The following is a 16,810-nucleotide window of genomic DNA, read 5'->3' as shown; positions in this document are numbered from 1 at the left end:
AACGAGGCTCAGGCTGCTTTCTCACCAGGAAAACAGTGACCGTGGTAAGGAGAAACGCGTACTAGGAACCTCAGCATCTCTAGTTCGTGGAATTAGTTAATTCTGTTATTATTGCTGTTTTCCTGATCTCTGGTCCCTTCTGCTACGGCCAGGGCTCTTCAAGGGGGTCTCACACCCAGCAGTGACTGCCCCTGGGGCAGGGAGGCAGCTACTCACCCAGCAGGCCTCTTACCCGACTCACTGCGCACATACTGGTGACCCAAATCTTCCTGAACACTGTCAGAGAGGTTTGGCTGTGAATAGCCCTTTTCCTTTCGTAGCCTTGAGAGGCCCCAGCGCCGCCGGCTTCGGCCTTCCCCGGGAGCTGTGAAGACCCAGACCCAGACGCACTGGCCCAGCCAGTCCCTGAAGGCTCCCGCCTCCCAGCGGCCCTGGGCCCAGAGAAGCCACGAACTTGTAGCCACACATCCAACACCCCACCTCCACCTCTCAGGCCAAGTCCATCCTCGGGGCGCCCAGCTCTTTCTCCCAGAGCACCGCCCCAGCGCCCCACGCTCCTCCGCACTCCGCGCCTGCATCCCCGCTCCACACCCTCGGCCTAGCCACCCGTGTGTCGCAGTCACCCCCCACGCCCCTTGGCCCCGCCCCCTCACCTGAGGAGCCTGACGTGCCGCTGGCCTCGGAGCCCAGGGATTCGGCGGAAGGCGTGCTGGCGCCGGCCTGGGCTGCCAGCTGGTTGTGCGGGACGCCGAGGCGCCGCAGACTCTCGCCCTCCGACGTGGCCCTGCGCAGCCGGCCGAAGAGCGGGGTGCTGCGGCCCGACGCGCCCCCCGAGTCCTCGCTGCTGCCGCTGCGCTGCAGCCGGCTGGACAGCCGCTCCAGCGTGGAGCTCAGCCTCCTGCGCACCGTCAGCACCGGTGAGCCCCGGGCCGAGCTGCCGCCCTCCGAGCTCTCCCCGTCCCCGCCGCGGGCCTCCCAGGCCGGGTGGCGCTGCGCCGGCGGGGTCCGCCGCAGACGCTGGGACAACGACAGCGAGAGGCGGCGGACGAGGCCCGGCTCCCCCACCGCCCTGAGGTCCTGCACGGAGTGGGAGCGCTCGGGCCGTCGGACCAGCTCCAGGGGCGTCCCCGCTGGGCTGGGCCGGTACATGCCGTCCTCCTCCTGAGCCCCGCGGAAGGGGCCGCGCTCCTCGGAGCGCGAGCGGCTGAGCAGTCGCAGCCCCCTTGATAGGGGCGACTCTCGGCTGCGCTTGAACTTGGCCTCAAACACGGCCTCTGACTCCAGGTTCTCGATGCTGCTGCTGAGACGGCTACCTGGCCCGCGGGGCACGGTGGGGACCCGAGCTTTCTCCACCAGCACCGGGTGCGCCCCGGCTGTAGACACGGGCTTCTCAGAGGCTCCTGGAGTTGGGGAGGCCACCCGGGCAAACACAGCCGGGTGGGGTCTGGGCTCGGAAGGAGGCGCCCCAGGGCCCTGCAGGGGACCTTGCGTGTGGCCTGAAAGCTGGAGCGACTGCATGATCTGGGCATAGGGTGTGAGAGGGGGCGCTGGGCTTTGCGGAGCCACTGGGGGCTGTGTACGCTTGGGGGCTGGGACTGGCTCTAGCTTGGGCTTTGGGCTCTTTTCTTGGGCAGGCTGGGGCGCCAAGGGTTGTGGGGCATCACTGGGTGTGGTGGCAGGAGGCTTCAAAGACTTGGGGACACTGGATTTAGGGGCGCTGGGTTTGGAGGCACTGGGCCTCGCAGGGCTAGGTGGCTGGGCCTCGCTGAGGGCAGACAAGGAAGGAGACTCCTGGAGCCTTCGGGCCCCAAGCCTGGCCACGGGGATCTCGAGGGGCGCCCCAGCGCGGCGGTGCCGGCCCCGGGGCTCTGCCTCCCCCTGTGAGAAGCTGCTGCTCTTCTGCAGGCCCCATGTCTCAGGCGGAGGCTGGTGGCGCGGTGCGGCCTCACTAGACGCAGCCCGGGCCAGGCGGGGATCCCGGGTGCGGCCCCCCAAGCTCTCTAACAGAGGGCCCCTGAGGCCGCTGACTTTACCATCCTCAGGGCCGCCCCGCAACAGCCGCTGGCGCAGGGCCTGCAGCCTCTGGGCATACTCGCCCTCCCCCAGGCCACCCCGGGTCAGGCGGGTGGCCCCCGGGCTGGGGCTTCGGCGCTGCGGCAGCTCCACAGAGGCTGCCTTGTGCAGGCCCCGGCCCGGCTCCCTTGGCCCGGCCCGGGGCAGGGCGCTCTCAGCAGAGCTGCCCCTCCGGAGCTCCCTCCGCTGGGGGCTGGACCCAGCTTGGGGCTCCTGGCCTGGGGAGGGGAGGGCCTCAGGGCTGGGGGCCTCCTGGTCCTGAGAGGGGGCCCGTCCCTGCTCCTGCCAGTCCATAGGGGTGGCAGCCCCAGCCTCTGGGGTCCCCAGGGCCTCATCTTCCGTGGGAATGTCGGTGAGGGACACCCGGGAGCCCGAGAACTCAGGCTGCAGTGGTCGGGGCACCGAGGGCAGCTCCTCCAGCTCTTCCTCTTCAGAGTCAGAGGAGGAGGAGAGCCCCCCGCTGGGGGGTGGTCTTCTGGGTACAGCTACCCACACCCGCTCTGGGGGTGCCCGCAGCAGCTCCGGGATGGGGCACAGCACCAGGTGGCACTTGTAGCTGATCTGGGAGCGCTGGAGACAGGTTCCTGGGGTCAGACCCAAGAGGGGCCCCTGGCGCTAGCCTGGCCCACGCGAGCCCACCTCAGCCCCAGGGGCCAGGGAGAGAGGCGGAGGGTCAGGGAACAGGAGTGAAGCTGGGGACTGAGACAATAAAAACTGGATGAAAACAGCTGAGCAGAAAGTGAGGGCACATGATAGGAAATGGCAGAGTTAGAGGGAACAAGTGCAGAGGGAGAAGGAGGGAGGCCCAGAAGCAGGACCCAGGGACACTCACCTGCCACCTCCGGCGGGAAAGGAACAGCTTCAGGTGATCTGTGCTCACCTCTGCGCCCTTGGCCTGTGTCTGCAAACCCAGGAAAGAGGGCCTGAGGCAAAGTCCTCCATCAGCTAGACCCTCAGAGTTTGGCAGTGGAGAGACAAATTCCACAGGAGGGGACAGTGGACTGAGCAGCCTTGAGTCTGGGCTCCTGGGGGTCCCCTCCCCCTCAGATCTGTCACAACTCCCACAGTCAAGGGGCCTATATAGGGACAAAATCCCTGAGCCTAACTGGAGTGGCAGAACCTCAGTGGTTCTCGGGCTGGGCTTTGGGGCTTACATCAGGGCTCATGGCCCTGTCCTATTCCACTGGCTGCCCTCAGGAGCTGGGGCTCTGGCCCCTGGTCTGGGCTCTGCTCCCCAGCTCACCATCTGTCCCTGTGGAGATCCAGCGTCCCAGACATCTGGAGCGTTGGTGGGCCAGACCAACCCAGATGCTTCCCTCAGCCACCCACCCAGGCTGTCCTTTTCAGAGCTCATTTATGATCTGAAAGCCCAGGCTCCTACTCCAAAGAACAGACACCAGAATGACCTCAACCTTCAGTGGACCCAGCAGAATACTCAATGGATGATTTATTCAGACACTCTTTCTGGGTCATTTGCTGAACCCCACCCCTCTGCCTGGCATTGTCCCCTGCACCGCTGGGGTTTGAAGATGAATGAGTGAGCATTCTGGCTGCACGGAGCTCAAAATCACCAGGCTGAGCCAGCCAGGCCACCCACCAACTGCGGGGCGGGACAGAGGTGGACGCGCAGGAGAAAGGAGGACCAGGGCTGGTCTCAAGAGGCAGGGAAGAGCCTGCTGATGAAGCCCCAAGATGAAGGGTGCCCAGACCTGTGCCTTGGAGGCCATGATACCCCAGCTTGAGTCTCAGTTTCCTTAGCAGCAAAATAGAAGTAATAACGTCTTCCTTCACGGAGTTGTTGAGAGGCTAACAGACCATGTGTATATAAACTGCCTACAATGACTACTGCACACAGTAGGTGCTCAATAAATGGAGCTGTTAACAACGTTCCCCCTCCTCCCACCTCTTGTACCACTGCCTCGCAAGACTAGACTCACTTTGAACCAAGGATGTTCTAGGGTCTCCTCAGCGGTCGGCCTCCTGTAAAGGAATGCAGGTTACGTGAACCAGCCAATAAATGGGAACCCGGGGCCCATGAGGAGTTGGGAGACTGAACGCTTAAGGTCAGAGGCTGGGGCAGGAGTGGGGGCTGGCACGATGGGACTCCGCAGGCAGGGGGCTCCTCGGGGCCCTGCACTCACAGCCGGTCCTGCACCAGCACTTTGATGAGGAAGCCCCGGGCCTCCCTGCTCAGGCTCAGAAATGTGGTCTCCTCGAAGGCCACGTTGTAGTTCTGAATGTTCATCAGTGTTGTCCGATCATTTTCCCCAACAAAGGGGGAGATTCCCGTCAGACTGCAGAGGAAGAGGGGACTCGTGTGAGAGGGGGGCAGGGCCCCGGAGCTGAGGCAGGGCCTCCTGAGGGATGCCAGTGTCTAGGGACAGGGTCAGGCCCCCGGGGGCTATGAAGAAGGTAGAGGCCGGGGGATCCGGGCAGAAGGTGGTCTTTCGGACTCTCACCTGTCCTGCCCCACCCCGAGCCCCCGGTAGGTGAGTCCTGCCTTGAGAACTGGGCGCCCAGCGCCCTGTCCTGGGCCCATGCCTTGGAGGACCTGTCGTGTCCCTCCAGTCATAGCCTGTCCCTGAGGTGAGGAGTCTGTGCCGTGGGGATAAGCGACCCCGAACCTGAGCCTCCCCCTTCCAGGGCCTGTCCTGAACACTCAGGGCCTCGCCATCCGCTGCCTACATGGCACGAAGCCAGTACGGGCCTCTCTCTGTCCAGCCTCCTCGAGGCTGCCAGTGTGCCCGCCCTGTACAGATGAGCACAGTGACAGAGCAAGCTTAGGCTCGTAGGCTAGGGCATCCCCCTCATTCGTGCATGAGGCCCCCTGCAGGGCAGCAAGTGGCAGGGGTGTGGAGGAGAAGGGGTGGGCTGCAGGCCCAAATTGCTCTCCTGTCCCAGGCTCTGGAAATGTTAGGGGTCAGCCTGCTAGGCGCTCACGGAAAACCGGGGTCCTGAGTGCAGAGGGGTCCTTACCAGAGGAAGGCGACAACACCCACAGGCCTGTGAGGAAAGGAGAGTAATAGATGGTTGAGTGGACAGCTGACATCCCACGAGAAGGCCGTCGTTTTCCGCTACCACCAATCTAGTGAGGAGGGGCCCCGCTAGGTCAGATGGGCACAAGGATGCCTCCTCCAGGGAGGACTCTCAACCAAGAGGTCCTGACTTCCCTGGAAGAGTCAGGGTCATGGCAGGGCCGGCCCAGGAAGCCCAGAGGAGTCTGGTAACCAAGGGGCCGTGTGTGCCTCACTGCGGGGAGGCCAGGTGGCTACAGAGAAGGTTCCACACCTAGGGGTGATCAGGAGCCGAGGCTGGACAGGGCTAAGGCCTCGAGTGCCTGGGTCCATTCTGGTGAGGGGCAGGTAGTAACATGGGCAAGAGGTCCCCGTGAGCCATGCCACCAACCTACTTCAGAGAAGGAAGCTGGGCTTGGTGAAGGTCCTCTCTGCCAGCACGCAAGTCCCCACCCAGCATGACACTGAGGGAAGCGGGCCCTGGCCACCCCCACAGCTCTGTGGGCCAGCATTATTACCAGATGTCGGTGACTCCAGACACAGGGGTCTGATTGACGATTTCGGGGGCCACGAACTCAGGTGTGCCGTACTGGCAGTACTGGGGCTCTCCTGGAGTCAGCTCCTGGGCGTTCCCAAAGTCACAGATCCTCACCTGCTCTTCACCCTCTGCACCATCCCACACCATCAGGTTCTCCGGCTGCGGAACAGCAGGGAAATCATGGGAGCTGAGTGAAGCGGGGAGGATGCCCCACCGCCTGCCTCGCACAGGGGCTGCCTGCTCCCCACTCCCCACCTGCACCTCACCTTGACATCCAAGTGCAGCACATGGTTCTGGTGCAGGTAGCATATTCCCTCCAGCACTTGCTGCATGTACGCCCGGATCTGTGGAGACGGGAGGCCCAAAGTCCATGGGGAAAGGGTAGGACATTATGTTTGATCACTGCCAGAGCTGTGGCAAGAAGTCAGGCTACACCCGATAAGTGGTCTTCAGATAGCTGATAAGTTGGTTGAAACATAGATTTGGGATTTCTGAGATCTAGGGCCTCCAAGTACAGCTGCACAGGTTGTGCACAGAACAATTATAGGAGGGAACCATCTATATTATAATAAATAGAACTGTGCAGTATATAATTTATACTGCCCTACAGGGCAGGACAGCAGTGAGACTGAATAGAGTCTAGGTGGGGCTCTTTCGGAGAGAAATGTCTGGGGAATGCTTATTTGAGGAGACTGGGAACCAACAGAGGTAGGTGTCACCACCACCCCTGGCCTATTCATGGCACAGATGGCAGGCCCAGGACCCGCCCCTCAGTTCTCAGAGCTCAGGTGGGTAAACACCAGTGCCCAGCCCAACCCCTACCACCCACTGCCCTCACCTCAGACTCACACACGGTGGGTTTCCTGGCCATTCGCTCCAACAGCTCCTCTGTGCATCTGCATCCTCGATCAAGGAGAAGAGTGACAGTGCCAACTTCTGGGCTATCCCTGAACGGTGCCCTCCACCCCTAGAGCTCAAGGCAGATCCCAGCTCTGCATATTTCTCCTTCCCCTTAAAGCACAGCTAATACCAGCCCGCCACTGTGTCTCCAGCACCACCCCCCACCGTCATCAGGGTGCCCAGATGGGACCACCCTGCTCGACTTCTCATTTGCTGCAGGATCTCAGACCAGTCACCCAACATCTCTGAGCCTAGGTTCCCTCAGGCATAAAATGGGGACGACATCTCTCAATGACCCTGTTAGATATTTAAAAAGATCAAGTTAGAGCAGAATTTTGTTGACTGTGGATGGACCTTCCTGCCTCTATTTGAGAATGACCCAGAGGCCCATGACAGGTAACAGGGGCATGTGGCTGAGGTCTGGGTTCTAACAGTGCCGACTGGGAGGCGGGGATGAAGGATATGGTCACCCTGCTAATGGGAGGGACAAGGGGATCACCCAGCATGCTACGCACAGTGTGGCTCTATTGAACCCAAGGTCTCATGAGAGTCTAAAATCCATTCTTTGTGCAAACAGCCTCCCCAGTTCAGCTGGTGCCAAGGCTCATCTGAAACGGAGTCACTCTGAATGTACAGATAGACTGTCCTGCATTTCGTGCACATGCCTTTTGTTGGCGGGATGACCTTGGATGAGTCACTTAACCTCTCTATACCTCAGTTTCATCATTTGTAAAATGGGGATAAAATGGGGGCGCCTGGGTGGCTCAGTCGGTTGAGTGTCCGACTCTTGGTTTCGGCTCTGATCACCATGTCAGTGTTGTGGGATTCAGCCCCGTGTCAGGTTCTACATTCAGCACAGAGTCTGTTTGGGAGTCTCTCCCTCTCCCTCCGCCCCTCGCCCCGTCTCCCTAAAATAAAATTAAAAATTCTGAAAAAAAAATGGGCATAAAAAGATTCCACGAGATCACACAGGAGGATTAAGTAGGTTAATAGCTGTTGAACTCTTAGCAGCTGCCAGGCACACACTGAGTGCTATGTAAGTTTAAGCTAAGAAAAGGCAGTGGAGGGACAGGGGCTAAAAACGGCTGGTTTTTGCAGAAGTCTCCAGAATCTGCTCTATAAAGTCCTCACAAGATGCCTTCAGAACTCCCAGCCGTCCATGGGAACATTTCCCAAAAGGGGGCCGGTGCAGCCTGTCAATGGGGCCTCTTTGTAAAGTGTAAAACGTGTTGCTGATTGGCCACACGTCCCCTCCCCACCCGGCCTATCTCAGGATACAGCTCGGTGACAATGACCAGTCCCCGACGCCTCTCAAAGGCCTCATGGAAGTAGAGGACGCAGTCATGCTGGAGCCGGGCCAGCAGCCGGGCCTCCCGCCATGCTGATGCCTTTGGCTTGGCCTGGCTGGGGATGAACTTGGCTGCAAACTCCAGGCCAGAGCTTCGCTCCACCACGCGCCGCAGGTAGGAGAAGGCACCCCTGGGTGATGACACAGGGAGGTGAGGGGCTCGCGGCACACCCCCCACCACAGCACTCCATGGCCTGAGAGCCTCAGACCCAGGCCCCCTTTGGCTCCCAGGCACCGCGCCCCCTCCCAGCCCCACACCTGCCAATCTCTTGATGGATGTCGTAGAAGTCGCTGAGTCTCCTTCCTCGCTGTTCCTCCGCTTCCCCGGCCCCCTCTACCTCCATGGCTGTCTGAACTGGGGAACAGATGCTTGGTGTTAGGTGGGGTGGGCAACAGAGGGATGAGGGCAGAGACAGGGCCAGGTAGGGCGGATGGAGGAGACAACACAAGAGCAAGAATGTCAGCCTGGGTTGGGGTGCTGGGGCTGGAAGATAGGGGTGGTGGAGGGGCGAAGGGCCTGGTGAGTGGCTCCTGGCCCGGGGCTCACATCGCCTCCCTGAGAGTAAGCACTTTGCCCTCCTCCCCTTGCGTGCGCACCTGAACGCACAGCCAGCTCGGCTTTGCAGGAGACCTCCCCGGCGGGGTTCCGGGCGGTGCAGGTGTACACCCCTCCATCCTGGGTCCCCGCGCTGAGCACCACCAGGGAGCACTCGTTCTCTTCATACACAAAGCTCACGTGGCTACTCTCGGTCAGCAGCCCCTCGTCCTGCAGAGGCGGCCGTCACCTCCAGCCCAGGCCTGGCTTTACTGGCCCCCCGGACCCACCTCCATGTCCATGCCCGACAGCCAGTCTCATCCCCACCGCGGGCCCAGGAACTCTTCAGCCCCAGGGCCCCAATACTATCTCTGTCCCAAGGGCTTTGCTCACAGCCCCAGGAGCCTTGCTCCCTTCAGTACCCCGAATCAGCTCCACTTTTATCTCCCACTGATAGCCCTGTACCTCCCAGTTAGTCCCCTGGTTCCTGAAACATGTACCAACATCACATGGAACTCTGGGTCCCACTCTCGTCTCCTAGCCACACCTCTGACAACACCTCTGTTCTTCTCTGTCCAGGTTCCCCTCCTCCTAAGGTGGCCAAGACTCCTCCTGTGCAGAAATCTGTCCTCTCTGACCTGCAGGCTCCCAGCCGGCCCCATGCTAGGACCCCCCCCACCGAGGCCTTTGTCACCCTCTGACCTTGTACCACATGATGTCTGGCAATGGCTTCCCCTCCACCACCACAGAGAAGCGAGCGGTCTCCCCAGCGCCCACCTCCACGTCCTCCATGATGGACTCAAATCGAGGGGCCTCTGAAACACATGGCGCAGGGTAGGGAGTGGCGGGGAGAGGTGGTAACAACACTGGGATCACGAGGTCCTGTCTTCTCAAGTCCCTCTCCATGTCCTCCCTCAGCAACAGGCCCAGGCAGAACACCAGCCAGCCCCCCATCCCCACTGAGCCCCAAGAGCTCCCCCCCACCCCGCCCCCGTACATCCACACGTGATGTTCTCCAAATATCAAAAGACCTAAGCCATGGGGTGCAGCCTTGCTTTGTTGGACCCTCCATGTTCATCTGCCAGCTTTGAAACTAGATTTTCACACACAAGAGAAATCTGGATTTCCTGCCTCTCTGGAAAAATCAGGATTGGGCAATCCTGAGCCTCTTCCCTCGCTGCATTAATGGGCTGGCGCGGAGCGGCTCGATGCTGCCCCCTGTGGGTGATCGCCCTTCTGCATGGCCCTGTCTCTGGCTTTACCCGTGTGGGCCCGCGCAGGCCGCCCAGGCTGTGTGCCTGAATTCAAATCACAAGTGGCACTGCCTCTACCTTGAGGTTTTCTCTCTGATTCTTATTTAAATGTTTAAGCGGGCTTTTACCATCCGGGAGATGGCAAGACCAACAAACAGGTACCGATTCTCAGTTTAGCTCTCCTGCACATGACTGTGATTTCATTCTCTAAGCATATCATGCGGTCGTGTTATTTCCTGGCAAAGCGGCTTCTAATTCTCAGGATGGAACGTGCTTTGTGGAGGAAGCAGTGACTTCCCAGCGCCCTGCCTCCTGAGCATGTTTGAGGATCTCAGCTTTAAGAGGCGTGGGAGAGTAGCCCAGAGGGATGAGCCAGGCGCTGGGCAGGGACAGCCACCCATCCCTGGCACGTAACCTAATTTACACAGATGAGAGACACTACTGTGGGGACAGATATGGTGGGAAGAAGCCATTCCATGGGCCCTGCCTGGAGGCTGGGGTGGGGGCTAGGCACAGGGTCTGGAGTTTGTAAGATCCAATCCCAGGCCTGTTCTAGTTCTGGCTGGCTGGGACGCTGTCTGTCTGTCTATCTCTCTCTCACTATCTCCGTCACTGACCCAGCCAGTCTGGGCTACAGGGCTCTTGGTGGCCAGGGCCTCCCCAAACCCGAGGGCTTTTCCTATATCTGGGAAGAGAAAGGAGTCCTGCTGATGGTATGCTCCAGGAGCAAAGTGGCAGGTTGAGTACGAGGTGCCAGGAGGTGTGTGTTGGAGGGGGTGCTGGGACAGGGAGGAGACAGGGACCCAGACAATTGGTGCCGCCCCCCTCCATCTCCATCAGGGTGAGCAGGGCTCCCCCATCTCTCCCTCACACACCCTGCTGCCACTTCTCTTCTACTTTAAAGATCCCTTCCCACCCCTCTAGGAATCTGGTTTCTAGTTTAGAGGTTGCGGGGGCCGCCCTGTGAGGGTGAAAGTACTGGAAGGTTTCAAATGAACTTGAACGGTTTTTTAAAAGCACCAGCAAATGTGCACTTCTCCACCGTAGGATTGCCTGTGCTCCCTAAAATATCACTTTCTTTGCGTTTGGTCGGAATTGTATCTACTCAGCAGGTAACACTGTTTAGCTCATGCTGATCTCAAGTTCTGAGTGGCAGTTACATATGTCTAGAGTTAATTAACAAACTGGAAAACAAGACAATTACTACTTAATGCATGCCTCCGGTTGAGAGATGACATCTTTAAAGGAAAAATTATACAAAGGGTCCTCACTGCAAAGGTTGGGACGCTCTGTCAAAAGGGCTTGTGCAAAAGGGTGTGCAGGGGCCCCAGATCTGGGGGACTGCCGATCAGCTGTGCCCGCTTGGGGCCTTTTCTTTTTGAAATTGACTTGGTCTCCCCATGCCTGTTATATTTGAGATCCTATATCCTGTTGTGTTTAACACAGGATGTTAAGAGCACCGTCTGGCTCTGGAGTCCAGCATGCACCCGGACTTGAATCCCAGTTCCTGTACTTAGGAGGCTGGGGGACCCTGGGCCTGTGACTTAGCGTACTCTCTGAGGCTCAGTTTCGTGTTCTGTAAAATGAGGATAACCAACCACATCTCGCTGGGTTAATGTAAACATTCCTTGAGGTGATACGTGGAAGGTCCTTCATGCTGAGCCTGGCACGTATCAGGTGTCCTCAGTAAATATCTGATGAGTACTATCTCTGTTACTTCCACTAGCCCTGGTATAACAGCCATTTGATGGACAGGCCTGACAGGTGGGCATGAGGAGCGGGTTGTGGGCCTCAGAAGGAGGAGAAGGAAGAAGGCCCTCTGTCACCCACCTGCCAGCTCCAGGGTGACCGAGCAGGCCTGTGTGCCGTGGCGGTTACGGGCCGTGCAGGTGAGGGTCCCCATGTCTCGGCGGCTCACCCGGCAGATCCGAAGACAGTACTGGTTGTCATCTGGCTGGCTCAGCTCATACACCCCTGCCCGCGCCTCTAGGAGGGCCCCTCGGCAGCTAAGGGACACATGACAGGGAGGTCACCCAGGATCCAGCCACAGGGGAGTCAGGCCAGGATGGCCGGAGCTGGACGGCCCCATGTGGGAAGTGAGGCACGCCAGGTGGGGCCCACCTCCTCCAGACGACCTGGGCTTCCACATGGTTGAAGGTGACCATGATGCTGGCGGGCTGTCCCTCCACCACATACACGACATCTGGCTTGTCCAACACGGCAGGTGCCTCCTCCAGGGGTGGGCCTGGCCGGATGAGAGCGCAGGCTGAAGTTGGACTTGACACCAGGGACTTAGCACACTACTTTTTTACCCTCCTAACTACCACCGGAGCTCCATGTTTACAGATGAGGAAGTGACGTTCAAAGAGGGTTCAGCAAGTTGTCTAGGATACGCAGCCAGGAAGTGGCAGAGCTGGGATGCACCCCGCCATCCCCCGTCCACTTGTCTGATCCCAGAGCCTCAGCCTCACCCACCATGTGTGCTGCCATCAGGAGAAAGAAACACTCGGACTGGCTAAGGTCACTCCCAGACACAGCAGGTCCAGACCAGCCCTTGAGCCTCCATCACCAAGAGCTGGTTCTCTGGCCCTGTAGCCTCCACCCCACCTCCGGAGGGGCACCCAGACTCACCACGCTCCAGGAGCTGTGCTGGCTCGGAGGGGGGTGAGGGCTTGCTGCTGCTCTTGATGGTGGTGCTGAGGACCCGGAAGACGTGCTGGACCCCCTTACGAAGCCCCATGGCTGCCCACCCAGGCTCCCGCAAGCCCGTGGCCAGCACTGTCCACTGGTCCGAGCCTAGAACCTGGTGCTGCACGGTGTAGGTCAGGGCGTCTGGGTCTGGGGGGAAAGCAGCTGCTGGAGGTGGACATTGCTGGGACACCCCCCAGCCCCCCATTCAACTGGCTCAGGACCTAGAAACTCCTCATTAGCCTGCTCTGAGGACCTGCCTCAATTTCTCCTGTTGCTTCTGCCCGCCCCCCCCCCCCAGCCCCCAATCTGCTCTTTCCAACCACTGACCTGGCCAGCCATGCTCAGAGCCAACAATATGCCAGGCATGGGTCCAGCTACGGACACGGAAGGAGGGAACTTAGCTCATATCCCAATTCCTTGCTATTGCCTGAGGTGGGGAAACTGAGGCACAGAGCAGGAAGAAGTCATGCCCAGGGAAGGGGAGGGCATTCCCAGGATCATGAGCCAAACACCCAGTCCCTCCGAGAAAGGGAATGGGCCGCCCCTTCATGGCCTCTCCTGACACGCAGCCATGGCTTTATACACCTCGAAGAGGAGACTGGCCAAGCGGCTCCTGGCCACGTTCCCAGTGTTCCATGCTTACCCTCTACCAGTATGCTTCTCTGGGCCTTGCCCCCCAGCCTGGCTCCTTCGGTGCCCCTGCCTGAGCCTGCCTGCATCCCATCCCCACCCAGGAGCCCCATGGGGCCTGACGCACCGATGGCCATGTCCAGACCCCTGGGAGGGTTCCACGTGAGCGTGATCATCCTGCCAGTCACAGCCACCACCTGTGGGGCGCCATCTGGGGGGCCTGGAACCACATCTGAAAGCCACAGGTCGGGGGTCTGCCATGTTCCTCAGGGCCCCATGGGTCTGCAGGTTCACCAGGCCTCGGGATGGTGGGCCAGGGACTGGAGGCACAGCTACAGTGCCAGGGGCAAGGCCAGACAGCTCCCTAGGGCCCAACGGTAAGGGAGCCGGGGTGGAGGCCCCGCTCTCACCTGGGCCCCTGGGGAGGGCCAGTGGCTAGGCTGCAGATGCAGCAGACCAGGAAGATGTGAGCCTCACCTGTGACATAGAGGTGAGCATAGCACGCAGCTTTGCCCAGCTTGTTGGCGATGACACTCTTGTAGACGCCGGCATGCTGAGGTCCCACAGCAGGGAACACCAGGCGATGGACATCCCTGTCTGGGGGGTGGGGGACACAATGATACCGGGCCTGAGCCAGGAGGATACTGGTGGTCCCATGTCCCCAGAGGCCTGGCCCTTTCCTCCTTACTGGCTGTAGCGGGCAGGCGAGGGGGCAAGAGTGGGGCAGATGGCAAGAAGCATGTCCACCTCACAGCAAAGCCAAAGTCCAGGCTACCAAGGCTACACCTGCAGACACGTCCCTCCTTCCCTGTCCCTCCAATGACTTCTCATGCTCCCCCCACACTGATTCCACCTCTGAGCTCCTATCCCATTGACAGCCCCACATCTCTGCATCTCTGGTGGTCACACCTCGGCATCAAAGTACTGACCGGGTTTTGTCCCTAAGGCCCCTCCGTCAGTCCCCTCTCCATCCCCATGGCTGCTGTTGTCCCACCTGCAGCACAGCGCCCATGACCGCCCTCCACCAGCATGGTCCACACTCTGCCAATGGCCCCACATGTAACCCCTCGACCTGGAAACCTTTAAGGTACCCCCTGCATGCGGGCTAGCATCCAGAGCCTCAGCCCAAGAGCCCATCCAGCCACGTCTCCTGCCCTTCCTCCTGCAATTCCTCCAACCCCGACAAGCCTTCGGGGTCCTGCACACACACAGAAGTTCCATCTCCGAGCTTTTGCTCACAAAATTCCTCCCTTCTGGACTCTTCCTCTCCTACATAAGGCCTTCTCCTTCAAGACACAGTTCAAGCAAGTGCCAGCCTGGGAAGACTTCTCTGTACCCCCATCCCTGACTGCCTCCCCAGGACCTCCAGTGCCAGGCCCACACTGCATGGGGTTGCCCTCCCTTTCTACTTGCATGTGCCATGGCTGCTTAAAGACAGAGCAGACATGTCCCGTCAGGCCCAGACCCTGATGCCTTACACGTAGTCAGTGCTAAGGATGTTATATTACAAATGGTAATAGGAGTTGTCTGTTCTGGGCCCAGCGAACGCCAGCTACTAGATGTATGGTTTTTTTCCATAATCCTTTCAACAACCCTGCAAAATTATCCTCATTTTACCAATGAGATCAGAGACATTAATGGACTTGTCCAAGGTGACACAACTAATAAATGATGGAGCCATGCCTTGAACTTGCTTCCCTCTGCTTCTGAACTTCCCTCTTGACGCTGTGATCCCTGAATGAGGATAAGGAGGCCATCTCAGGCGGGGATGTGAAGGGGAAGAGGCTGGCCTGTCCTCCTGCACGTCACAACCATCCCCAAACACCCCTCCCTTCTCTGACCGGTTATCTCCCCATGGAACAGTCACCCATTCATTTATCTCTGCTGACACTATTTATAAAGGAAGACAGACCAGAGGCTGCCACCGACCCCAGATACAGAGAAGAGTGGGGACGCCAGCTCAGCTCCCGAGAGAGACACCCCACCTGGGCCTCAAGCAGAATGAGACAGGAAGCATGTGGGCTGAGCAGACAGCCCAAGGTGGCAGTGGTGGCGGCGGTGGTGGGGTGGTGGCGGTGGCCAGGGGACAGGTCAGAGCCAACAGAGCTGACTCTGGAGAATGGGGTGGGGACATGGGGGGCAGGGGTCGGTAGCGTGCTTAGGAGGTAGCCTCAGAGTCAAAGGGGCTGTTCCTGACTTCGGGCAAGTCCCCATCCCTGTGTAAGTCTCTGTTTCCCCGTTTGCAAACAGGGCTACCAGTCCCTGCCCTCCAGGCCCTTGATGAGGAAGCTGAGTGCTGGGCCTGGCACTCACATAGTGTTTGAGAGAGGTGAGCTCTGCCACACTGCAGCTGTAAGAGGAACCTATCTCAAGACTCAGATTCCTTCGAGGATGGAACTGAGACGCTCCCAAGAGAAACAGCCCCAGGCGGAAAGCACAGGGTCCTGAATCTAGTCCTCTGTGTTCCTCCCCTGGCTCCTTTTCTTTACCCGTTGTTGTTAACAACCCTGGCCGAGCAGCCTCTCAAGGCCAGACACTGCCCAGGCTGGCCTTTTCACCGAAACTTCTCAAGGAGGGCGTGAAGAGCCCTGCTTTATGAACAAGCAGCCACAACAGCAGTAACAATAAGATGATCATTCGCTGACCACGCGGTATTCGCCAGGCCCCCCTTAGGTGCTTCGTGCATATTAACCGATTTCATCCTTATGGTGAGCCTATTGCAGATGGGGAAACCAAGGCACCGAGGGGTTCCGTAACCTTGTCCTTGTCCTGCTGCTGGTCAGCAGCAAGTTGTACACCCATCCAGTACGTGCTAAGGGGGACACCCAGGCCTGGAGCGGCAACTCCGCCGATGGGGCTGTGCAGCTCGAGGAAGGAGACCCTGACCGCACAGCCCCTCTGCGCCCCCTCCCACAGGCGCCTGCCCTTGCGCAGGCTAGAGAAGGAAGGTTCAAAGGCAGGGAGAGCGTGAAGGCACCACGAGTGAAGAGGGTGCCGGAGGGTCCCCCTCTGAACACATACACTGCGTCATGCGCCGGTCGTCGCTGCTCTGGATTCGGTGGCCATTGTGGAACCAGCTGATAGTGGGGTAGGGCAGTCCAGTCACCTGGCACTCCAGCATGGCCTCCTTGGCCAGGCCCACCTCCAGATCCTGTAGTGGCCGCAGGAAGTCGGGCATGGACAGCCGCTCCAGCTCACCCTGCTCTGGCTCCTCGGGGATAGATGGCATCTTCTCTAGCTTCGAGCTGGAAGAATGACACGGCTGCCCAGAGGCCTCCCACCACAGGGCCTGGGCACCGCAGAGGCCGCACCAGCCTCCCCAGGAGTCCCCCCTACCTGGGGCCGGTGGCGGCCGTCCGGGGTTCTTCCACATAGAGCTGGGCCGAGCACTGGGCCTGGCCGTGCGTGTTGGTCGCACTGACCGCGTACAGCCCCTCGTCCTCACTGCCCACGTGGGCGATGTGCAGGGAATGCAGACCTCCATCCTGCCGCAGCCGCAAGTTCTCGCTCTCCTCCACCTGGCGGCCTGGGGGAGGACAGGGCGGGAGTGCCAAGCAGGCTCAGCCAGGGGACCAGGGCCTCTGGACCTGAGGGCTCCCCCCACATCTGCAGGGCGGAGGGCTGTACCAAAATGAGTCCAGGTGACCGACGGGGGTGGGCTGCCACTGATCTTGCAGTCGAAGCGGGCCGCACGGCCCTCCAGCACCTCCACGTCCTCCAGCAGCCGAGTGAACAGGGGCGCCAGCGAGGGCCGCACGGTCAGCCGGGCGCTGCAGGTCAGCTCATCTAGTGGAGAGGGGTCGGTGCTGTGGCAGGGAAGGCCACAGA

General features: G+C 59.9%; 1 protein-coding gene across 8 annotated transcripts in view; it reads right to left on the bottom strand.

Moving 5' to 3' along the window:
* Window positions 1-16,810, bottom strand: part of SPEG (striated muscle enriched protein kinase) — a 55,704-nt gene that overhangs the window by 7,702 nt on the left and 31,192 nt on the right. For 7 of the 8 annotated variants that reach the window (XM_032857285.1, XM_032857287.1, XM_032857286.1 and 4 more), the window contains 21 exons: window positions 16,610-16,768; window positions 16,319-16,508; window positions 16,004-16,227; window positions 13,460-13,579; window positions 13,110-13,214; window positions 12,293-12,499; window positions 11,783-11,906; window positions 11,492-11,667; window positions 9,111-9,223; window positions 8,471-8,639; window positions 8,132-8,228; window positions 7,804-8,004; window positions 6,464-6,521; window positions 5,892-5,969; window positions 5,606-5,784; window positions 5,050-5,076; window positions 4,215-4,367; window positions 4,011-4,053; window positions 2,906-2,974; window positions 654-2,643; window positions 233-364 (listed from right to left, as the gene is read on the bottom strand). In XM_032857285.1, coding sequence (XP_032713176.1) covers window positions 233-364; window positions 654-2,643; window positions 2,906-2,974; window positions 4,011-4,053; window positions 4,215-4,367; window positions 5,050-5,076; window positions 5,606-5,784; window positions 5,892-5,969; window positions 6,464-6,521; window positions 7,804-8,004; window positions 8,132-8,228; window positions 8,471-8,639; window positions 9,111-9,223; window positions 11,492-11,667; window positions 11,783-11,906; window positions 12,293-12,499; window positions 13,110-13,214; window positions 13,460-13,579; window positions 16,004-16,227; window positions 16,319-16,508; window positions 16,610-16,768 — 4,614 coding nt within the window. Of the gene's footprint in view, window positions 1-232; window positions 365-653; window positions 2,644-2,905; window positions 2,975-4,010; window positions 4,054-4,214; window positions 4,368-5,049; window positions 5,077-5,605; window positions 5,785-5,891; window positions 5,970-6,463; window positions 6,522-7,803; window positions 8,005-8,131; window positions 8,229-8,470; window positions 8,640-9,110; window positions 9,224-11,491; window positions 11,668-11,782; window positions 11,907-12,292; window positions 12,500-13,109; window positions 13,215-13,459; window positions 13,580-16,003; window positions 16,228-16,318; window positions 16,509-16,609; window positions 16,769-16,810 lie in introns of those variants that run through there. The other variant, XM_032857292.1, reaches the window with a different exon arrangement.

Source organism: Lontra canadensis, unplaced genomic scaffold (assembly GCF_010015895.1).
Source record: "Lontra canadensis isolate GAN:19392208 unplaced genomic scaffold, GSC_riverotter_1.0 scaffold13, whole genome shotgun sequence".
NCBI classification, from domain to species: domain Eukaryota; kingdom Metazoa; phylum Chordata; class Mammalia; order Carnivora; family Mustelidae; genus Lontra; species Lontra canadensis.
The sequence above is the reverse complement of the archived record's forward strand: the minus strand, read 5'-3'. Positions and strand labels throughout refer to the sequence as shown.